At 42.8% G+C, this 20,146-nt stretch overlaps 1 protein-coding gene across 1 annotated transcript; it reads right to left on the bottom strand.

The window, feature by feature from the left end:
- Positions 1–14,369: 14,369 nt before the first annotated feature.
- LOC115462374 (olfactory receptor 1468-like) lies at positions 14,370–17,922 on the bottom strand. Its single transcript, XM_030192382.1, has 2 exons — positions 17,013–17,922; positions 14,370–14,398 (listed from the first exon to the last, which is right to left on the bottom strand). Exons 1-2 carry the CDS (start codon positions 17,920–17,922, stop codon positions 14,370–14,372), a joined length of 939 nt encoding a protein of 312 aa, XP_030048242.1.
- Between the last annotated feature and the right edge of the window lie 2,224 nt (positions 17,923–20,146).

Raw genomic sequence — 20,146 nt, 5'->3', positions numbered from 1 at the left:
TACATCTATGGGTTGAAGGGTATTTAGTCCTGAAGCATTACAGCCCCTATTTTTAGAAACAATTGTTGAAGAAATACAGAATAGGCAGTAGATCGGATTCTTCTTAAAACTCACTTGTTTATCCAGGCCTTTCCCTTCTTTATCAATTAGTTGATCTGGCTCTGATTCATGCTCTGGAACAACTCCCCCCCCCCTCAATTTTTGATCTGTGTTATCCCTATTGCAGTTTTATGTACTTCTTTTCCTTCTTTTAAAATGGTTTTACTGAACACTGCTCTGATTTTACCCTGAAGAGCAGTATATCAAGCCCCGAATAAACTAAAATAAAAAAACTTGGGGCCCCTTTTACTAAGTCGCATAAGGCTCTACGCACGCCCAATGTGTGCCAAAATGGACTTACTGCCCGGCTACCACGTGCCTTTTGCGGTAATTTCATTTTCGGCACGCATCTGCTACGTGCGTCTAAAAAAGAATTAACAACCTTACTACCTGTTAATTGCTGCTGAATATCAGCAGTTAGGCAACCATAAGCAATTTTAAGCAACCAGAAACCTCTCCTGCTTGCTCAAATCGCTTTGCATGTCGATGAGTTCAATTTTATTTTTTGGACTATAAAGTGCTGACCTTTTGCTTTCCTTTTTTTGTATCTTCAGTACTAGTATCTTTTTGTGGTTGTGTATACCCCAAGATTGGTCAAACCCTATTCCTTTCCTACAGCTATTTTTTGTTATTGTGGGATTTATAGTTTGGGGGAGTAGAGGGGTGGCAGGTTTACTAATTAGAGGATGTTAAAGTGGTTGGATAATATGGCTGCAGTGGATGTTATTAACCCTTTAGTGTCCAATGTTCCCATCAATCTGTTCCCATATGGCTTATCACGGGAACATTGGACACTAAAGAGTTTTAATCAGCACTCAGTTTTACATTTACTACTTAGTAGCTTTCCATTGCATGCCCCCTAGTCCTTGTATTTTTGGAAAGAGTAAACAAGCATTCCACTCCACAAAGGATTTTATAGACTTCTATCATATCTTCTTTCAAGTGATAGAATATTGAAATTTATGCTTTATGACGTGGACACTAAATTTGGAGATAATTGATGGGCAAGGACAATTTTATGTTTGTCTAGATGGGAGTAGATTTCACTTAAAAGAGCTATCAGTACTGTTTCTGTGCTACAATGAGATCTGAAACTGGATTGTTTGGGGTGAAGGGCCAAAGTTTTATCCATGAAGGAAGTCTGACAGTTGGACAAAGACTACTTTTTCAAGAAGTTTACATAAGAAGCATAGGTTTGAAACAATGTTAATGTGCCGGTACTTTTGATCAAAGGAAGGCCTTTTGAGAAGAGGGCAAACTATTGCTGACTTCCAAATGCTAGGCACCTGACCAGTAATATAGGCATAAGACCTAGTTCAGTTATATTTAGCCAGGCAGAAGGAAATACATTCAGGAGACAGAATGTGATCTTCAAAGATGTAAGGGCTTTGGAGAGCGAGGTCAAATCTGGGGTCAAAATGAAGACAGGAAAAGGCTCCCAATGTAGGAAAGGAAAAGCATGATGGAGACCCAGTCAGGACAAAAGGCTGAGAAGAAAGGGGTGTTCTTATGAGCCATTATCCATAACACCCCTTTCTTCTCAGTGTTTTGTCAACAACTGGTAGACCATCCAATAAAGTCAAAATCTTTGTTGAAAAATAGCATGAAAGAGCCTCTGCAGATGGTTCTAAAGTGGAAGGGCTGGAGTGGTTGGATATTAAATTCTGAAAAATAGAGTAGAGTTCTTTAGTAGGATTTGGGACCTTATTAATTTGATTTGCATAAGAGTCCCTTAGCTTTCCTAAGGTGACAATTATAGTCTCGAGACCAAGATCTATAAGTGTTTCGTTCAAGATGGGATTTTGTTTTCCTCCATGGGCATTTTGCACTTTGAAGCTGCCTTTTGAGCAGGCGGAGACCATTATGGTACCATGGTTGTGAATTGTGGACAGTGGTCGAAGATAGGGTCCACAGTGGGGAAATCAAGGTATCTGGACCATAGGAGAAATACAGGTTTACGAAAAGAGTCCAAGAAAGAACCAGATCCAAAATATGTTCATCCTGGTGTGTTGAGAAAATCACCCACTGTTTGAGGCTAAGATCAGACAAGAAAGACATGAAAGACCCCACCTATGGCTGCTTGGGGGTGTCAACATGAAGATTGAAATCGCCAAGTATGAGGGCATTAAGAAAATGTACAGATTCATCAGCCAGAGCCTGAAAAGAGGATTCCCACTGAGTTTGACTTAAAGGTGGGCAGTTAAAAAAGAGTATTGTAAATGGAGATGGAATGGAAAATCTGACTGCCAGGAGCTCTGCATAAGGTAACAATAATTGGATTTCCAACAACTTAAAGCTTGTGGAATAAAAGATTGCCAAGCCCCCACCTTTCTTAGATGCCCTAGCAAGGGAAAATCATCAAAGCCTTTGGGGAGAGATTCATAAAGGTAACTTTCTTCCTCAGTCTTTATCCTGGTCTCTGTACAGCAGAAAATATCAAGTTGGGAGGAGATAATAAGGTCCCTTAGTAAGTAAGTTTTTGAACGCAATGAACTGCAGTTCAGTAAGCCAATGGATAGGGGGAGATCAGTAAAGAATCAGATCATTTGAGGGGAATAGTGGAAATATACCTTAAATATGATGGGGGCAAAGGCCTGGGACAAGCCTTGAGATGATTGACTAGGTGAACAGAGATTGTAAACTCCAATAAAAGTTCAAAAGGGTTGCCAGATGTCACGTGACAATCAAGAAGTAAAAGGGAACCTAATAAAAGAAAACAGAGAACTCGGTTATGATCTAGTGCCATAGCAAAAGAAGAGTGAAAAGGGAAATTAGAGTAAAATTAAGCAAGTATAAAAAAACATATTGGTGCATGTGAGTCATCCATTTTTATTATCTGAGAGGACTGCAGATCCCAGGGAGAAAGTGCTTACATCACAGGAGGAGGCAGGAGGCTGGAAACACACAACAGGATATAAAAGAACAGAAAGAGGTGGAGTCCAAATCTGTGGGATAAACCTGAAAGATACAAACCAGAGAGCACACTATACATGGGCATCCAATAGCACATTAGAAACACCAGACAGAGTGAAAGTGAGAGTCGTCAATTTATACTAGCTGAGAGGACTGCAGATCTGGGTGAGAAAGTGCTTATGTCACGTGAGGAGGCAGGAGGCTTGAAACGCACAAGAAAATATGTGAGTGGAGTGGAAAGGGTAGACGTGAAGCATCTGTTTACTCTTTCCAAAAATACTAGGACTAGGGGGCATCCAATGAAGCTACAATGTAGTAAATTTAAAACAAATCAGAGAAACGTTTTCTTCACTCAACGTGTAATTAAACTCTGGAATTCGTTATCAGAGAATGTGGTAAAGAAAATAAAATGATATCTTTTTTATTGGACATAACTTAATACATTTCTTGATTAGCTTTCGAAGATTGCCCTTCGTCAGATCAGAAATAAGCAAATGTTGGTAGGTGACAGTCCAGCTTATAATTGAAAATGAAAAACGCCTATATTGCGACCCAAATAGACGTTTATCTCACAAAAACGAATAAATCGGTATAATGGAAAGGCGATTTTGGACGTTTTCAACTGCACTCCATCGCGGAAGCGTACAAAGTTAACGGGGGCATGTCAGAGGTGTGGTGAAGGTGGAACTGGGGCGTGGTTATCGGCCGAGGAGAGATGGGCGCCTTTCGCCGATAATGGAAAAAAAGTATACGTTTGTAGCTAGAATTTAGGGCACTTTTCCTGGACCCTGTTTTTTCACGAATAAGGCCCCAAAAAGTGCCCTAAATGACCAGATTACCACCAGAGGGAATCGGGGATGACCTCCCCTGACTCCCCCAGTGGTCACTAACCCCCTCCCACCACAAAACATGATGTTTCACAACTTTTATTTTCACCCTCCAATGTCATACCCACCTCCCTGGCAGCAGTATGCAGGTCCCTGGAGCAGTTGTTAGGGGGTGCAGTGGACTTCAGGCAGGTGGACCCAGGCCCATCCCCCCCCCACCTGTTACAATTGTGCTGCTTAATGCTTAGTCGTCCAACCCCCCAAACCCACTGTACCCACATGTAGGTGCCCCCTTCACCCCTTAGGGCTATAGTAATGGTGTAGACTTGTGGGCAGTGGGTTTTGAGGGGGATTTGGGGGGCTCAACACACAAGGGAAGGGTGCTATGCACCTGGGAGCTCTTTTACCTTTTTTTTGTTTTTGTAAAAGTGCCCCCTAGGGTGCCCGGTTGGTGTCCTGGCATGTGAGGGGGAACAGTGCACTACGAATCCTGGCCCCTCCCACGAACAAATGCCTTGGATATATTCGTTTTTGAGCTGGGCGCTTTCATTTTCCATTATCGCTGAAAAACAAAAATGCCCAGCTCACAAATTGTTGAATAAAACATGGACGTCTATTTTTTTCGAAAATACGGTTCGTTCCGCCCCTTCACGGACCCGTTCTTGGAGATAAACGCCCATGGAGATAGACGTTTTCGTTCAATTATGCCCCTCAGTATATATATAAGTGAAACATCAAAGCATTTCAGTTACAGTCTAACAGGATGAGGGTGGATAAGTGAGAGACAGGAAGAGTCGGGTGGATGAGGGACAGGAAGATATGCATGGAGATAGGAGGGTGATAAAGCAGTACAATTTTATGGTTTATAATAGGCTAGATAACCCAGATCTTTGTTAAGTCCTGTCTGGTGGGTGTCAAAATATTTAATCATTCTGACTTCAAAGGTCTTACATTCCTGTATTGTTTTAAAGGTCCCTTTCAGGATTCTTACCATGAAATCACTGGTGCAGTGTTCTGGTTTTGTAAAGTGCTGCCCCACAGAGGTGACATCCTGATTGATACTAGCATTTTTCATATGGTGTCTATGTAAATTAAATCTCTTTTTTAGCATCTGACTTGCTTCTCCAATGTAGCAGCCTTCATTACATTTTTTACACTGAATGATACATACCACATTGGAAGATGAGCACGTGAAAGATTCCTTAATGTTGAATATTTTTCCTTTGTGAATGACAGTGGGGTCCAGTGAAATGTTTTGGCATAGTTTGCAGGTGGATATATTGCCAGGATGTGTGCCATTCTCTTCTTTTTGAGTCTGTGTTGGGAGCTTACTTCTAATTAGCTTGTGTTTTAAGTTGGGTGGCTGTCGGAAGTGCTTTATGCACCCCCATTGAGATGATGCGCTGGGGGGGGGGGGTGCAGTGGCGATCCATCCCAGGTGGCAGCCGACATAGGAATGCCACTGAAGTTTATTAAAAATATCTTTAAGTTTTCATCCTTTGTTAGGAGTCAGCCCTGTAGGTACAGTAGGTCCTGGATTCTCCCAATCATTTGAAATATTGACACTTATGCTCTGTTCCAAAAGTACATAAGTACTGTCATACTGGGACAGACCAAAGGTCCATCGAGCCCAGTATCCTGTTTCCAACAGTGGCCAATCCAGATCACAAATACCTGGCAAGATCCCCAAAAAAGTACAAAACATTTTATGCTGCTTATCCTAGAAATAGTGGATTTTCCCCAAGTCCAATTTAATAATGGTCAATGGACTTTTCCTTTAGGAAGCTGTCCAAACCTTTTTTAAACTCTGCTAAGCTAACCGCCTTTACCACATTCTCTGGCAACGAATTCCAGAGTTGAATTACATGTTGAGTGAAGAAAACTTTTCTCCAATGTGTTTTAAATGTACTACTTTGTAGCTTCACGTCTACCCATTCCACTCCACTCATTATTTTATAGATCTCTATCATATCTCCCCTCAGCCATCTTTTCTCCAAGATGAAGAGCCCCAGATGCTTTAGGCTTTTCTCATAGGGAAGTCGTCCCATCCCCTTTATCATTTTCATCGCCCTTCTCCGCACCTTTTCTAATTCAACTATATCTTTTTTGAGATGCGGCAACCAGAATTGGTCATACTGGATTCTTCTCTGTTTCTTTCAACTTAAGGGCCTCTTTTATCAAACTGTGTTAGCAAACGACTGTGCAATAATGCCAACAAAGCCCATTCACTTTGAATGGGCTTCATCAGCATTGCAAGCTTGGCTTGATAAAAGAAGTCCTAACTGTCTTAAATGCACCAGCTCTATATAGTCCATGAGAGTTCCCATTCAGCTATCAATATATGTATTGCTTACTGAGCACAAATCATTTTGTTCTAGCAAATATTTCTTGTAACAAGAATAAGAATCTGATATAAACTTAGCAGAAGAAATAAATTTGCCACTTCATAAGATGAATTGCTTAATCCTTCAAAATAAAAATGAATGAATAAATGTCCAAATTATACATACACTAGTAAAAAAGGCCTGTTTCTGACACAAATGAAACGGGCGCTAGCAAGGTTTTCCTCGGAGTGTGTATGTTTGAGAGAGTGTATGTGCGAGTGTGTGTGTGTGTGTGTGTGTGTGTGTGTGAGAGAGAGTGAGTCTGGGTGCAAGTGTGTCTGTGAGAGAGAGTGTGTGTGTGAGAATGAGAGTGTGTGCAAGTGCGTATGTGAGACACAGTGTGTGAGAGAGAGTGTGTGAGACACAGACTCTCTGTGAGACTGAGTGTATGAGACCAAGAGAGTGTGTGAGTGACTGTGTGACATATAGAGAGTGAATGTGATACAGTGTGAGACATAGAGTGTGTGAGAGACAGTGTGTGAGAGTGAGAGAGAGAAAGACATTGACTGTGAGAGAGAGTGTGTGTGTGACAGAGATACCTCCCCCCCTCTCTGGTGTCAGGCCCCCCCCCCTCTCTCTCTCTGGTGTCTGAGCGTTACTGTGCAGGACGCTGAGCTCTGGCTGTGCTTCAAGGAACTGACCAATCCTATTTAATAGAATGCACCTCCAACATTCTGAAGCCGAGAAACCTCATGTGGTTGGCCACTTCTGCTTGTGACGAACCCGGAAGTACTCGAGGGCAGAGCTTACAGAGATGGAGCCTGAGCTTCAGAAGCTTCAAACCCTTCACTGAAGCCAGGGAATCAGCTTCAGAACGTTGAGGTTGGTTTTTATTATATAGGAAGGATGATATATGCAAAGAAATTACACCACCTTAAGGAATAGATGAAGAAAAAGAAATCATCAAGAAGCAACAATCAATGCATTCTTATGCACATTAAGAAAACACTACTGCCATTTGGGAGGGGGAGCCCTTTCTGCCAACCATTGAGGTGACGGTAAGGGCTCCCACATTAACCCGGCGGTAACCGGGCAGTGTGCGGCAGTGCCTGATTACCGCCAGATGTGATGGTGCGCTAGGGGTTGGAAGTACCGCCGGGCTGGTACTTCCTGATTAGCGAGCGGTAAGCCCGTGTTGGGCTTACCGAAGCTTAGTAAAAGGGGCGCTAAAGTAGGAAAATAAAAAAGTAGCAGTTTCAATCATATACAAGACCCTACTCTACATTATTAGGAGTAATCCTATATCAGAAAATCTTAACCACATTTTGCAATACGACTTAGGAACTTAAATGTCCTTATTTCGTCAGTCAAAATGTAATTAAACTCTGGAATTCTTTGCAAGAGAATATAGTAAAAGCAGTTAGCTTAGCGGGATTCAAAAAAGTTTGGATAACTTCCTAAGAGAATAGTCCATAAGCCATTATTAAAATGGACTTGGGGAAAATCCACTGCTTATTTCTAGGATAAGCAGAATAAAATGTATTGTACTGTTTTGGGATCTTGCCAGGTACTTGTAACTTGGATTGGCCACTGTTGGAAACAGGATACTGGGCTTGATAGACCTTCGGCCTGTCCCAGTATGGAAATACTTATGTACTTATATTTTCATGTAATGTGATGCAGATGAATTTAGACAGTGATTTCAGATAGCTTCTGTAGAAGCACATTTGGGAAGAGAACCCACTTCCTTGTAATATGCTGACACAGAGCGGCTAAGACCCCACGTACACATTTTGTAGCAATATTCACACAAAGTTTGGACAGCAAAATTTTAAAAAAGAAAAAAAGTACTGTCATGTTTCTGTGTCCGTTAAATGTCCTGGTTCTCATTAAACAGTGGCTAAGATCGACATTCTAGGGATCCAATGGTCTTTAAAAAAAATTTAAAAAACTGTTATTCAGAGTCTTCCAAATTCCTTCATATATCTTTTGTGAAGCATATTTCTGTTAATATTAGAATACTTTCAATGAACATGTAATCAGAACACCTTCTTATATTGTGAGCCACATTGAATTTGAATCCTATTTGAGATAATGTAGGATATAAATGTCCTAAATAAATAATAAAAATAAATGTATGTATACAATTGCTTGGGGCATAATTCACATGGATAATGTCCCTTACAATACTTGTGACTGTGAAGCTTTTTCTCCTCCATAGTACTTTTGTATTTTGGAGGTCCTAGAGATCCATCATATTTGCTTCCAGTTATTCAGTTCAACTTAGGATCCACTTTCTTAGGAGTCCAAGGAGTAGATTTTAGAAAGGACGTCCAACTAAGAATAAGGTCACCCAAATCAGTAGGTTGCATACAGACATCCATTTTTTAATGTCAGGATCTGCTGACATACAGCCTGTTCTAAGATATGTGAAAAATAGATATCCAACCAGCCAATATTCAAAGTGATTTAAGAGTGCAGGAGAGGCTCCTTACTACTTAAATCTCCTGGGGCCACCTAAACCCCAATATTCAGTGGAGTGTGTGCCTGGAGCTAGGACAAAATGGAGCCACACAACGGGTGCAGGTAAAAGAAAATACTATTTATTGTAAATATGAGGTAGGTCCTGTTCCATTCATAGGTGGGGGAGAGAAAATAAACACAAATATGCTCCTTAGATGTAACAAGGTTCTCTAGTGGCCTGCTCCTGCAGGGCTATGGCAAACATTACCGTGTCTTAGCACAGCAGTACACTTTACTTCTCTCTGGCTTGGTTCTCCAAAGTTACCAACAAAGAGGGGCATAATCGAAAGGGGCGCCCATGTTTTCCTGAGGACGTCCTCGCAGGATGTCCCGGTGAAGGGGCGAGGAAACCCGTATTATCGAAACAAGATGGGCGTCCATCTTTCATTTCGATAATATGGTCGGGGACGCCCAAATCTCCACATTTAGGTTGACCTTAGAAATAGCCGTCCTTAGAGATGGTTGTCCCCGATTTTTGGTGATAATGGAAACCGAGGACGCCCATCTCAGAAACGACCAAATCCAAGCCATTTGGTCGTGGGAGGAGACAGCATTCGTAGTGCACTGGTCCCCCTGACATGCTAGGACACCAACCAGGCACCCTAGGGGGCACTGCAGTGGACTTCATAAATTGCTCCCAGGTGTATAGCTCCCTTACCTTGGGTGCTGAACCCCTCAACTCCCCCCAAAACCCACTCCCCACAACTGTACACCACTAACATAGCTCTAAGGGGTAAAGGGGGCACCTACATGTGGGTACAGTGGGTTTGTGGTGGGTTTTGAAGGGCTCACATTTACCACCACAAGTGTAACAGGTAGGGGGGTGGGTCTGGGTCCACCTGCTTGAAGTGCACTGCACCCACTAAAACTGCTGTCATGGAGCTGGGTATGACATTTGAGGCTGGCATAGAGGCTGGCAAAAAATATTATTTTTTTTTTATTTTAGAGTGGAAGGAGGTTAGTGACCACTGGGGGAGTAAGGGGAGGTCATCCCTGATTCCCTCCGGTGGTCATCTGGTCAGTTTGGGCACCTTTTTGAGGCTTGGCCGTAAGAAAAAAATGGACCAAGTAAAGTCGCCCAAGTGCTCGTGAGGGACGCCCTTCTTTTTTCCATTATCGGTTGAGAACGCCCATGTGTAAGGCATACCCCAGTCCCACCTTCGCTATGCTTCCGACACGCCCCCGTGAACTTTCGTCGTCCCCGCAACGGAAAGCAGTTGAGGATGCCTAAAATCGGCTTTCAATTATGCCGATTTGGGTGACTCTGGGAGAAGGACGCCCATCTCCCGATTTACTTAGGTCAAAAATCCAACTTTTCAAGGTTCCAAATTGAACTTGGCCTACCTAACTGTAGCAGTTGCAGTTCACACATACTGTAGGAGGTGGAGACAAATGCAGTTGGTCATCTTTGCTTCCCTCTGGGCCTCCTTAACCTGGCTGTCATCTGGGAGTTTTTTACTTCTTGGATTGGCTCCACCCTTCTCATGTCACTGTCCCCTTGGGTGGGACTATGGGTTTTAAAGTGGCTTTGACACTGTGAGGGAGTTTCCTTAAGCAGTGGCGTAGTTACATGGGGCCATGGGAGCCTGGGTCCCCACAAATTTCCTCCGGGCCCCTGTTTTTTTTTAATTAATTTACAATATTAATAATATTCACAAGTGTTATACTTGGTAGGAAAAACAGACAAAGTAATATTATCACATGGCAAAAGTTAAATAATAAGAATTATATAAACATCTTCTTTAGACCTTAATATAGAGGGGATGGTTTACAAATTGTTTAGGAGATAACAGTAAAGCATACTATTAACTGAAGAATATTGCTTTGCATGCTTAATACAGACCTATTACAATTCTATAACCCAATCATAGCTATCAAACTGATACTAATTTTTTTTAATTTAACAAAATCTCTTAGATGTTCCGGCGAAAAGAAGATATATTTGAGCCCCAAATATTTTATTACACACTTGCAGGGATAATTAAGATAAAAAGAGGCACCTATTGCTAGGGCCTCTTTTCTAATAACAAAAAGGCTCTTCTTCTTTCCTGTGTTTGTTTAGTAGCATCTAAATACATGCAGACCTTTTATCCATAGAATAATGAATGTGAATTCCTAAAGAATAAACACTTTACAGCTTCTAAATCCTGCTCAAATATAAAAGAAACGATTAAAGTCATCCTTTCAGATTCCTCAGTAATAGAAGCTTCTAGAATCTCAGTCAAATTCAAGTTTTCTTCATCACTTTTTTTAGTTGCTTCCTTTGTTCCAAGTCCATATATTTTTTTCTTATTTGGAATGTAGTATATGCAGTTAATCGGAGGAATAAGATCTGGAGAATATTTTAATACATCAACTAGATATATTTTAAAGGCTTCTAGGGGAGTTATCCCTGGAGCTTTAGGAAAATTCAAAAATTGTAAGTTCAGTCTTTGATTAGTTTTCAATTTGCTCAATTTTCCTATGTATCACAGTGTTATCTTTTATAATCGCCATTGAAGTATCATGCAATTTATCCATATCTAGCTTTATTTCAGAAATTTGAGTTTTATAATCTTTCTTGGTAGCATCTAAGGATTTAGTTAACGTTTCAACAGTACTCACAAGTGTAACGATTTCTTCAGATGAAGTGGAGTATAATCGAACGTCGCCGCCAAATAGATCACCGGTGATCTATGTTGGCGGTGGCGCTACAACTGGCCGGAACCGTATTATTGAAAAAAAAGGCCGGCCATCTTTTTGTTCGATAATACGGTTTAGCCCGGCTAAATGCCTTGGATGTCGCCGGGTTGGAGATGGCCGGTTTTGTTTTTCAGCGATAATGGAAAAAAATGCCGGTGATCTCCGACCCGGCGACATCCAAGGCATTTGGTCGTGGGAGAAGCCAGCATTTGTAGTGCACTGGTCCCCCTCACATGCCAGGACACCAACTGGACACCCTAGAGGTCAGTGCGGTGGACTTCAGAAAAACCTCCCACATGCATAGCTCCCTTACTTTGGGTGCTGAGCCCCCCAACCCCTCCCCTCCCCCACAAAACCCACTACCCACAAATGTACAACACTAGCTCTTAGGGGTGAAGGGGCAACTACATATGGGTACAGTGGGTTTTGGAGGGCTTCCATTACCAGCACAAGTGTTACAGGTAGGGAGGGGATGGGCCTGTGTCCCCCTGCCTTAAGTGCACTGCGGTACCCACTAAAAGTGCTCCAGGGACCTGCATACACGCAGGCCTCTAGGACTTGTTGCTGCTGTATAACCTTGGCACAGCAGTTCACACCTGAAGACTAATCTCTTTGAAAAAGTCCTTTATTTGAATAAGCACGTTTACTCACAGTTAACTGCAGATCAGAGGTTGTGCCCCACTGGCAAAGAGTCTCCCTGGTACTGAGATTAGCAGTAGGTCAGAGCTGGTAGAATGGTGTACAATGCCCTCTTTCAGCCATATTCAAGGTAAGAACTAAGTTCTCTAACATGGGTAACACATGAAAGGGATCTAAAACTGCCTTACAAAAATGGCCACTACCTCATGGACTACCGGAAACACAACAGAGCACACTCTGACCCAGTTAGCAGGGGGGGAAAGCACCATGGGAGTAGAGCCCACTACCCTACACCCACCACAATGCATTGCTGATGTGACTCTGCAGTGCACCTAACAGAAAAGGTGTCACACTCACCCGAGAGCCAAATCACAACCAGGGAAAGGCTGTCAGAGGATAGAACACATTCTGCTGTCATGGAGGTGGGTACGGCATTTGAGGCTGGCATACAGGCTGGCAAAAAGGTTTTCATTTTTATTTTTTTAGTATGGGAGGGGGTTGGTGACCACTGGGGGAGTATGGGGAGGTCATTCCCTATGGTCATCTGGTGAGTTGGGGCACCTTTTTGAGGCTTGGTTGTGAAAATAAAAGGACCAAGTAAACTCGGCGAAATACTGCTTAACGACGTTTTTTTTCCATTATCGGCAAAAGCTGGCTATCTGGTAGCCACGCCCATACCCACCCATATCCCGCCTTCGCTTCGCCGCCGACACGCCCCTTTGAACGGGAAAGCGGCGATGCTGTCAAAAAAAGCAGCTTTCGATTATACTGATTTCGCTGCTTTTTTGAGATCACCGGCCATCTCCCGATTTGTGTCGGGAAATGGCCAGCGATCACTTTCGATTATGAGTTGGTTAGTCAGCTTGATATCAAGCTGTTGGAGAGCTATCCATATGCTCTCCAACGTAACCATCTCCGATTTTTGAAAACAAATTCTGCTTCGAGCTTGCAAGTCCAAGGGCCGCAACCCTCTGTCAGCTTCTTCATGCATAGAGCCTCGTTCCTGGGAGTGTCCGCTACCGACTTCTGATTCGGACAACTCCCTCTTAGACGGAGAGCTTTCAGGTGGAGGCGGCGGATTGAGATCTGGAGGCAACAAGGTAACATCTAAATCCAAGTCTCTTAGTTCTCCTTCCAAAGAGACAGCGGGGTGCGTCCCGGTTATTGGGTCTGGCATTTTCACGGTGAACCTCTTGATGGTTTGTTGAGAAGGAGAGGAGGTTCGAGCCGACGAGGCTCCAGCCCTTACCGTTGCTTTTCTTTTTGTATGCGGCATTTTTTGTAGGAAAAAAAATTATAAGTTCTCTACACTCCTCGAGAGGTCTCACTCGCACTCGCAGTGTGCTGCCATCTTAAAACTCCTCCCCTCCTGGGCCCCTGGTTTTGCTGGCGGGGTCTCTGGCGCCGCTGTATTGCCTGCCCTGCTCTCTCTTCCTCTTCACGTCCTGCATGCTCCTTTTAGTGAAACTCTTGTGTGTCATGTAATTTGTTTTGGTGAAATGTTGGAGGAGATTTGCAGATGCCTATGTTACACATACTCCTGCCTTCTACACTTAACCAAAGCCCTAGATGCAGTTGAATAAATTCTTGTCTAATCTGCTGAGTTTTAATAGACACATGAGAAAATATGTAAAACTTGTAACCATGAAACCACTGTGACCTAGGTGAAAAAAGAACCCCTCAACATTATCCAATGCCAGCAAAGAAAAGTAGCTACCAAGGTGGCCATATTGCTGAACTCTTCAATAAAGGTTTCCAAATAGATTATCAGATCTAAAGAATCAGTAAATCCCCCTTTCTCTTTCACCCAGCCTTCTAACAGAGGCCAAAATGTAAAAAAAAACAACAACCCTGCAAACTATCACTAAAATATTTCTTTAAAATTTCTACTGACGAAATTAACCAACAGTATGGAAAATTTTAAAAAGTGCATGTTGTAAAAGTAGATACCGTTCTCCTACACCTATCAAGTTTATTCTCCATAGAAATATTCCCCTTAACCCTGAGTCACATTGATAGATTGTAAATTCTCCCACAATATTTCATGCAACTGAATCTTGATGTTGATCTTATCCAACTCAGATTCCATTATCTTAGATTAAAACATCATTTCCCCAGCAAACAACCAATACTATGACAAACAATTGGATATTGTGGCCTCTATCCTGTCAGTTAAGCACCTTAGATATACCTCTAGGGAGGCATATCCAAGGGGATGGCTCAGTACTTCCCAGATTCCTGTACAACATATCTCCCTTTCTTCAAAGATGCCCAACAGTTGTGAAGTTATCTTTCTATCTGCTTCAAAAGCCACAGGGATTGTTTCAAATTGAGTGGGTGTGTAGAGGTCATGATGGTCCCATCACAGGACTATCCTCAGGCTGCAGAGGAGTATAAACTTCAATCTGGACACTCCTAGTGAATCCTGATCACTTGTAACAGCTGAAGTAAGGGTTGATGAGCAGAGGACCTGCTCTGAGAATGGTAAGCCTGATCAACATCAAATTTTCAGGGCATGTCATATGTTATGAGAATCAAGAAAGGTATTTTGGGGAGAAGCCATGTATTTTACAAATATGTATATGCAAGTCTGCCACCTAATAATTTTTGTTTTATATTTTTTTTCAAGATTATTTTTTTAAGTAATCTGATATACACCAAAGTTTAAGGGAATTTCAAGGGGAACAAGAGGATTCAGGCATGATCCACACAGGTACATACACATTGGGGTAAATATACTTTATTACATTGTAATTTATTTATATGTATATATTTATGCTGTATGTAATTATTTTATTTTTATAATATCTAAGCCAATTTACTTTTATAACAATTATGCTTCATGTATACATTTTATGAGTCATTTTATAAGGGACACGTGGAGGGGCATAATCGAATGGGGTGCCCAAGTTTTCCTGAGGACGTCCTTGCAGGATGTCCCCACGAAGGGGCAGGGAAACCCATATTCTTGAAACAAGATGGGCATCCATCTTTTGTTTCGATAATACGGTCGTGGACGCCCAAATCTCAACATTTAGGTCGACCTTAGAGATGGTCATCCTTAGAGATGGTCGTCCCCAATTTTCGGCGATAATGGAAACCGAGGACGCCCATATCAGAAACGACCAATTTCAAGCCATTTGATCATGGGAGCAGCCAGCATTCATAGTGCACTGGTCCCCCTCACATGCCAGGACACCCTAAGGCGCACTGCAGTGGACTTCAGAGAAAGCTCCCAGGTGCATAGCTCTCTTACCTTCGGTGCTGAGCCCCCCAAAAACCCACTCCCCACAACTGTACACCACTACCATAGCCCTTAGGGATGAAGGGGGGCACCTATATGTGGGTACAGTGGGTTTGTGGTGGGTTTTGGAGGGCTCACATTTACCACCACATGTGTAACAGGTGGGGTGGGGATGGGCCTGTGTCCGCCTGCCTGAAGTGCACTGCAGTACCCACTAACACTGCTCCAGGGACATGCATACTGCTGTCATGCAGCTGGGTATGATATTTGAGGCTGGCATAGAGGCTGGAAAAATATTTTTTAATTTTTTTTAGGGTGGGAGGTGGTTAGTGAACACTGGGGGAGTAAGGAGAGGTCATCCCCAACTCCCTCCGGTGGTCATCTGGTCATTTAGGGCATATTTTTGTGGCTTGGTCGTAAAAAAAAGGACCAAGTCATCCAAGTGTCCGTCAGGGAAGCCCTTCTTTTTTCCATTAACGGCTGAGGATGCCCATGTGTTAAGTATGCCCCAGTCCCGCCTTCGCTATGCTTCCGACTTGCTCCCGTGAACTTTGGTCGACCCCACGACGGAAAGCAGTTGAGGACACCCAAAATCAGCTTTCAATTATGCCGATTTGGACGACCCTGTGAGAAGGATGCCCATCTTCCGATTTGTGTCGAAAGATGGGCGCCCTTCTCTTTCGAAAATAAGCCTGATACTGTAAGTGGTAAACTATGCACTCACTTTTAGAGGCATTTCAGTGGAGGAGTGGCCTAGTGGTTAGGGTGGTGGACTTTGGTCCTGGGGAACTGAGGAACTAGGTTCAATTCCCACTTCAGGCACAGGCAGCTCCTTGTGACTCTGGGCAAGTCACTTAACCCTCCATTGCCCCATGTAAGCAGCATTGAGCCTGCCATGAGTGGGAAAGCACAGGGTACAAATGTAACAAAAAAAAATTATAATTGAATGTGACCACATACAAGCACAAGAGGGTCTTTTAGTAAGGTGTGCTAGTGTTGTTAGCTCACACTAATATTTAGGATACGCTAAATATTAGTCATGTCCATATATTCCTATGGAGGTCACTAACATTTAGTGTACCCTAAATATAAGCGTGCGCTAAAATGCTAGCACACCTTAGTAAAAGAGGCAATAACTTATAAAATATCTGGTTCAAAAGTAATGCTTTGACATGTATTTTAGCAGTGGGCATACAGAGTTTGGTTGGAATGTGAGCAGAGCGTGCAAATATGCACATTCCAGTCAATTTTTAGCTGGCAGTGGTAAGTTAGACCCGGATATTCAATATGTGAGCACCAGCATTGAATATGTGGGTCTGAGTGGATACAAGACAGCCACTTGTATTATGCTGGTCCTGGCCAATATTCAGACAGGCACTCACATAAGAAACATAACTGGCCAGGTCCCTCTACACTGATTCGGATCCTCCCCCCCATCCCTTCTTCCTCCCCAGAAGAACATTGTGCCCCCATTCCAATTTGGCTCGCTCCCTTTTTCCTCTCCCTGGAAGAGCACAGCTCCCTCCAACAAAGATCACCACATCTTCTGTAGTTCTCCCCCCTTCCAAGTCTGCCTTTAAAATCCCAGGTGGTCTACGGGACACAGGGCAGGAACAATCCCCTCTTGATCTTGCCCATCTCAGTTCCTGCATCAAAATGCCTGTCGTGACTTCTAGTAGCAGTCTTGTGGTACTACTGCTAGTACCACAAGACTACCACTAGAGATCACAGTGCTCTAAAAACCCAGCTTTCTCCATATTGTTCTCATCAATGCACCCTTCATTTCATTGTTCCTCAGGCTATAAATAAAAGGATTTAACATGGGAGTTAATACAGTGTATACCACTGCAACCACCCTGTCCTTCTCCGGGGAATATGCTGATGATGGCCGTACATACATAATAATAATAGATCCATACAATAATATGACCACCGTGAGGTGGGAAGAGCAAGTGGAAAAGGCTTTACGCCTCCCCTCTGCAGACGACATCTTTAGAATGGCCACGATAATGCGACAATAAGACAACATTATTATTACAAAGGGCACCATTAGAGAGAAAGGTCCCTCAATAAAGATCATAAGCTCATTAAGAGATGTATCAGTGCATGACAGTTTGTAGAGTCCAGTAAGATCACAAAAGAAATGGTTAATAATGTTGAGGCCACAGAAAGATAATCTAAGTAGCATAAGAGTATGTAAAAGAGCCTTGAGTCCACCACCAACAAAGGCACTAATCACAAGCCATTGGCACAGTCTTGGATTCATCACAAGTGTATACTGCAAAGGAGAACAAATAGCTACATAGCGGTCATAAGCCATTGCTGCTAGAAGAAAACACTCTGCTCCCACAATAAAAATAAGGAAGTAAACCTGGGTTAGGCAGCCAGAGAAGGAGATGCTTTTACTCTCAGAGAAGAGGTTCTTCAGCATGTTTGGAACAGTGACTGATATAAAACAGATGTCCACTGAGGACAAGACACTGAGGAAGAAATACATGGGTGTGTGGAGATGAGAATCAAGATGGATCACAGCAATGATGGTGCCATTTCCCAGTAAGGTAATCAGGTACATGATTAGAAATGCCATAAAGAGGACAATGCGCTGTTCCAAAACAGGTACAAGGCCAAGCAGAATAAAATATGATACAGAAGTCTCATTCCTATTCGCCATCTAATGTCACTTAATCTATAAAAAAATGAAAAAAGAGATAATAAATCAACATCTCTATATCTTTGAACAGGATGCATCTTGCATTTTCAACTTTTATTCTAGCCCATCCTCCCCACCACAACCCCCCCCCCCCCCAAAAAAAAAAAAAAAGGTTCAATAGTCAAATAAAAAAAAACCAACACTTGTCAAGGGAACAGTCAATATTGAATGCTGACCACATAAGTGCTTTTGTTTGAAAATTATCTGTTAGCAAATGGAACACAGAAATAGCAACATAAATTTTCAGTGATCCACGGAACTCATCATTTTAAACAATTATTTTGCCCTTATATGGATGGTTGACTCCTAGCAGTGATACTGTGTGACTTTTGCTAGGGGTCATCACTGCTATTTTTTAACTTGGGGTTGGATGGAATGGAAACAGAGGGGGATCGCTCCTGTCCCATCCTACTAGAGCACCAGTAATCACCTTCAGGAAAAATCCTGGGGAAGGCAGGATGCCCAGGAGTTGGCAGGAGGGAGTTTTATTGGTGACACTTCCATTTCAGGTAGAAGATTGAAATGGAGATCAAGCATGGGGGATCGGAACCTTGAGAGGGGGTTTGAGATCAGAAGAAGGGACTTAGAATGGGGTGAGTCTTGTGAGTTCAGGGGATGGGTGAGATCAAGAGAATGCAATGGGAAATATCAGACTGACAGACCCCCTTCTCTGGGTCCTGGACAATTTTCAATCAAGATCAAGATTTTAATTTTCTTTTTCCCATGGACTTGCATTGGGAAAATAAACTTTTCAAAAAATTACCTCAGGAAATCTTAGGAAAAGTACTTAAAAACACTGTAAAAGTCTTATCAGACCCAAACCAAGCACACATCATTTCCCCCATATTTCTAAATTCCATAAAACCGTTCTTGCAATTTTCACTAAATTTACCCCAAAACATCTAAAATCCTCTGATGACCCTTTCACAAATTAAATTTAAAAAAGCCTCTTATGTTAACATGTTAATTTTAATCCATATCACCTTAGCCCACTTCCTTAGAACCTTCTGAGCCCCCATCTACTAAAAAAAAAATAAAAAAAAATAAAAATTTTAAAAGGCTTCTGGAACCTGACCATTCAAGCACTAAAGATGCTTCATAATTTTTTTAAGTTCAAAAATGTTATTGAAATGTATTGTATTGTATAATGCAACAATAAACAAAGGGCTTTACAAGAAAAGGAAAAGAATACCATCCTGCTTATAATCGAAAGAGAAAAACGCCTATATTGTGACCCAAATCGGGAGATAGACGTTTATCTCCCAAAAACGAATAAAGCGGTATAATCAAAAGCCGAATTTGGACGTTTTCAACTGCACTCCGTCGCGGATGCGGACAACGTTGATGGGGGCGTGTTGAAGGCGTGGTGAAGGCGGAACTGGGGCGTGGTTATCTGCCGATCAGAGATGGGCGCCTTTCGCCGATAATGGAAAAAAAATATGCTTTTTTAGCGAGAATTTAGGGCACTTTTCCTGGACCCTGTTTTTCCACGAATAAGGCCCCAAAAAGTGCCCTAAATGACCAGATGACCACTGGAGGGAATCGGGGATGACCTCCCCTGACTCCCCCAGTGGTCATGAACCCCCTCCCACCACAAAATATGCCGTTTCACAACTTTTTATTTTCACCCTCAAATGTCATACCCACCTCCCTGGCAGCAGTATGCAGGTCACTGGAGCAGTGGACTTCAGGCAGGTGGACCCAGGCTCATCCCCCCCCCCCCCCCCCACCTGTTACACTTGTGCTGGTAAATGGGAGCCCTCCAAACCGCCCCCCAAACCCACTGTACCCACGTGTAGGTGCCCCCCTTCACCCCTTAGGGCTATAGTAATGGTGTAGACTTGTGGGCAGTGGGTTTTGAGGGGGATTTGGGGGGCTCAACACCCAAGGGAAGGGTGCTATGCACCTGGGAGCTGTTTTACCTTTTTTTTTTTTTTTGTAAACCTGCCCTCTAGGGTGCCCGGTTGGTGTCCTGGCATGTGAGGTGGACTGGTGCAGTACGAATCCTGGCCCCTCCCACGAATAAATGTCTTGGAGTTATTCGTTTTTGAGCTGGGCGTTTTCGGTTTCCATTATCGCTTAAAAACAAAAACGCCCAGCTCAAAAAAAGATAAACGTCCATGTTTTTTCGAAAATACGATTCGGTCCGCCCCTTCACGGACCCGTTCTCGGAGATAAACGCCCA

Source organism: Microcaecilia unicolor, chromosome 2 (genome assembly GCF_901765095.1).
Source record: "Microcaecilia unicolor chromosome 2, aMicUni1.1, whole genome shotgun sequence".
Taxonomy (NCBI): Eukaryota; Metazoa; Chordata; class Amphibia; order Gymnophiona; family Siphonopidae; genus Microcaecilia; species Microcaecilia unicolor.
This window is presented reverse-complemented; position numbering and strand designations above follow the sequence as displayed.